The sequence below is a fragment of the Xiphias gladius genome, chromosome 4 (genome assembly GCF_016859285.1).
Source record: "Xiphias gladius isolate SHS-SW01 ecotype Sanya breed wild chromosome 4, ASM1685928v1, whole genome shotgun sequence".
In the NCBI taxonomy this organism is placed as follows: domain Eukaryota; kingdom Metazoa; phylum Chordata; class Actinopteri; order Istiophoriformes; family Xiphiidae; genus Xiphias; species Xiphias gladius.
The window spans coordinates 1,099,949-1,102,634 of NC_053403.1; the positions used below are offsets into that span (position 1 = coordinate 1,099,949).

The 2,686-nt window shown below is 53.5% G+C and overlaps 1 protein-coding gene across 1 annotated transcript; it reads right to left on the minus strand.

Moving 5' to 3' along the window:
- Positions 1-603: 603 nt before the first annotated feature.
- Positions 604-1,419, minus strand: LOC120789283 (claudin-20-like). The gene has a single exon (XM_040125903.1). The coding sequence runs from the start codon at positions 1,417-1,419 to the stop codon at positions 604-606; it is 816 nt and encodes a 271-aa protein (XP_039981837.1).
- Between the last annotated feature and the right edge of the window lie 1,267 nt (positions 1,420-2,686).

Here is a 2,686-nt window from a genome sequence, read left to right on the forward strand (position 1 = left end):
GCCAAGCTTTCGGTCTCGAGAGTGCTTTAACAAAATCAGAAAGTGTTTGATAAAGTTGTAATATCGTCGGCTTTTGGTGGTTTATTTTACATGTTTTTATTTACTCATTTTATTTGATGTTAATTCTGATCTCTTTGCCGCGATGTTTGCGAGGTGGAGGGGGCTCCACCCTGCTCACGGCCTCGGAAAGCTTCGGGCCGGCCCTGCGTGAGCGCAGGATAACCTACGGCTGGAAAATGATGGCTTTTCAATTTCTGTCAGAGCTCGGATCTGCTTTCTCTCTCTTTTTATGATCAGCAGGTTCAGCTCTTTTCTTTTCTCTTTTTTTTTTGCCCTCAGACCTTTGGTATGGGAAAGCTGTGGCAGTTTTTTTTTAAGGATTTACAGTGTCTGGTGCCCGTGCAGTTCATTTCTTCTTCACAGAGTCCACGTTCTCTGCTTCCTGTCTCATTTCTGTGACATTCGGCCGAACCCACAATCTGTCGTTTCCAACATTTGGTAATTATTCCCCCTCAAACACGCCTCCCCCAGCCCACCTCCCCCTTCCCACGAGCCAGAAAGTCTCAGCTGAAACCTCCACATTTCCCCGCTCAGCCATGAGGATTAAACGTACTCCTGGAGGCTGTAGCTGTCCTTGATGTCTTTTTGAGGGAGTTTGGAGGGCGATGAGTAGAGCCTCTGCTCCTGACCAGGTTTCTCCTGCCTCATCTTGTCCATCTGCAGCTGGACAGTTTTGTTTGGTCGTTTTTTTGGCTGCTCGCGCTCCGGCCGCGGCTCCCGCTTCCGCTGCTCGTCTCGGCACAGCACGAGTCTGTCAGGGTCGGCGCAGGAAGCGCGGTCCGGTCGTCTCGTTCTTTTTCCGGGACACGACAAACAAAAAATGACCCCTCCAGCCAGGAGGAAGCCAGCCGAGATAAACGTCACGCACAGAGCTCCCCCAGGCTGATATTTACTGCTGTCCGGCAGGTCCGTGGTCAGGAAGGCGGTGATGACTTCGTTGGTGAACCAGGACGCGGGGACCAGGCAGAGGAAGCTGGCCAGGATGAAGCAGCCCCCTGCGGCGATGGCCGTGTGCCCCTTGGCTCGGTGGCTGCCCCCCCAGCGGGTGCATTTGAGCCCCAGGGAGGCGAGGCAGAGTCCAAACGACGCCACCATGCAGGACAGAACCATAGCGGCCCGTGTGGTCTGCAGATACGCCGGCAGCGACAGCACCGAGTTCTTCATGGTGCAGCTGAAGACGCCAGAGCTGTACCAGACGCAGTCCATCCACAGACCCTGCATCTGCGAGATGGGGGTCACGATGCTGGACCAGACGTTGACGCTCACCTTCCAGTTGGGTAGCAGAGTGGCTACGACGGCGCCGAGGACGCCCAGGAGCGCCAGGGCGAACGCCAGGATCTGGACGGCGGCGGACAGCATGGCTCAGCCCCCCTGTCCGGCTCCCGGGCAGGGGCTCGGGCTCCAGCGGGCTGCGACCGGGGGAGGAACGAGAATTGAAGTGAGCGTGCGAGCGTGACGGACGCGCAGCTGAGGCTGCTGACGGGAATGCCTTTTTCTCTCTCAGTTGTTCGATTTCTGTCTTAGGGGGGCGAGCGTGTGTGAGCTCGATGATTGCCTGCATTAGTTACTCCGCAGCTGATGTGGGGATCATTGACACTCAATTATGTCCATTTAAAGCTGCAGCGTCCCTCGGCTCTACTCCCTCCGAGCTGCTTTTCCACAGCAAGAAACAAAAAAAGCTAAAACAGGAAAAAGCAAAAAGTAAAAGCTCCATTAGAAGGAAGTTACTACTTCTAGTTCATTCAACCCCAGTCTCTTGACGGAGGGGAGCGTCTGCAGCATCAGGAGAAATGAATTCTGAGCGGAGTTGCATGAAAACCGGAGTCTTACCCGTGTTGTGTGTCTGGCAGCGTCTCCCGAAGTGATTCCTGAGGACGGAGCAGAGAGAAGCAGTGTGAATGAAAACACTGGGTGTGTGGGTTAACAGCCCCTAACTACCTCCCTGCCTCCCGTCTCCTTGGCAACTGTACATACAGTTTCATGCCATTCTGCGTCCTGGAAAAGATGCACCAGGCGTCCTTTTTTTTTTTTTTTTTACTGCAATCTCACTGTGAATAGACGAAACCTTCGTACGAACAAAACTGACCAGAGTCTGGTTCGGGAAACAGGTTTTTGTTTCCAACCTGAAGGTCACCGGCTCCGCTGGAGGAGCCGCAGAGCGGCGTTCTTATCTGATGAGGAGTTGATGGCGGGCTACCACAGTCTCGCAACACCGCAGAAATGGTTCTCTTTGTCGCTTTTGACCGCACGCGAGCAGCCGCTCACCTGCCGATCGGTTTCTGCGGACGATGCCGGTCAGATTTTGTTTTCGTGCCGCTGGTTTCTGAGACGCAGTCGCAGAAAGAGTTTTACGAGCATTCGAAAAATGCGTCACCACCTCTTAAAAAAGATAAAAAGCGTGAAGGTAAAAGCTGATCACCGATTATTACCGATAATATCTGCTTTCCAGAGCCCTTGGCTTTGAAAACCAGTCACATTTCAGACCACTGACGGGATCACGTGCGCTTTTAAAACAATCAACATGCACCGTCGGGTCGTCATTGCGTCCTCGTTTGGTGATAAAACCGCTGAGCTGTTCTTTGTCCGGCTGCAGTGTGAATCAAGGTGTCGCCCGTCATGTGACTGT

What these genes read in the sequence shown, in the direction of transcription:
- LOC120789283 (XM_040125903.1), bottom strand. Translation starts at nt 1,419, where the DNA reads ATGCTGTCCGCCGCCGTCCAGATCCTGGCGTTCGCCCTGGCGCTCCTG.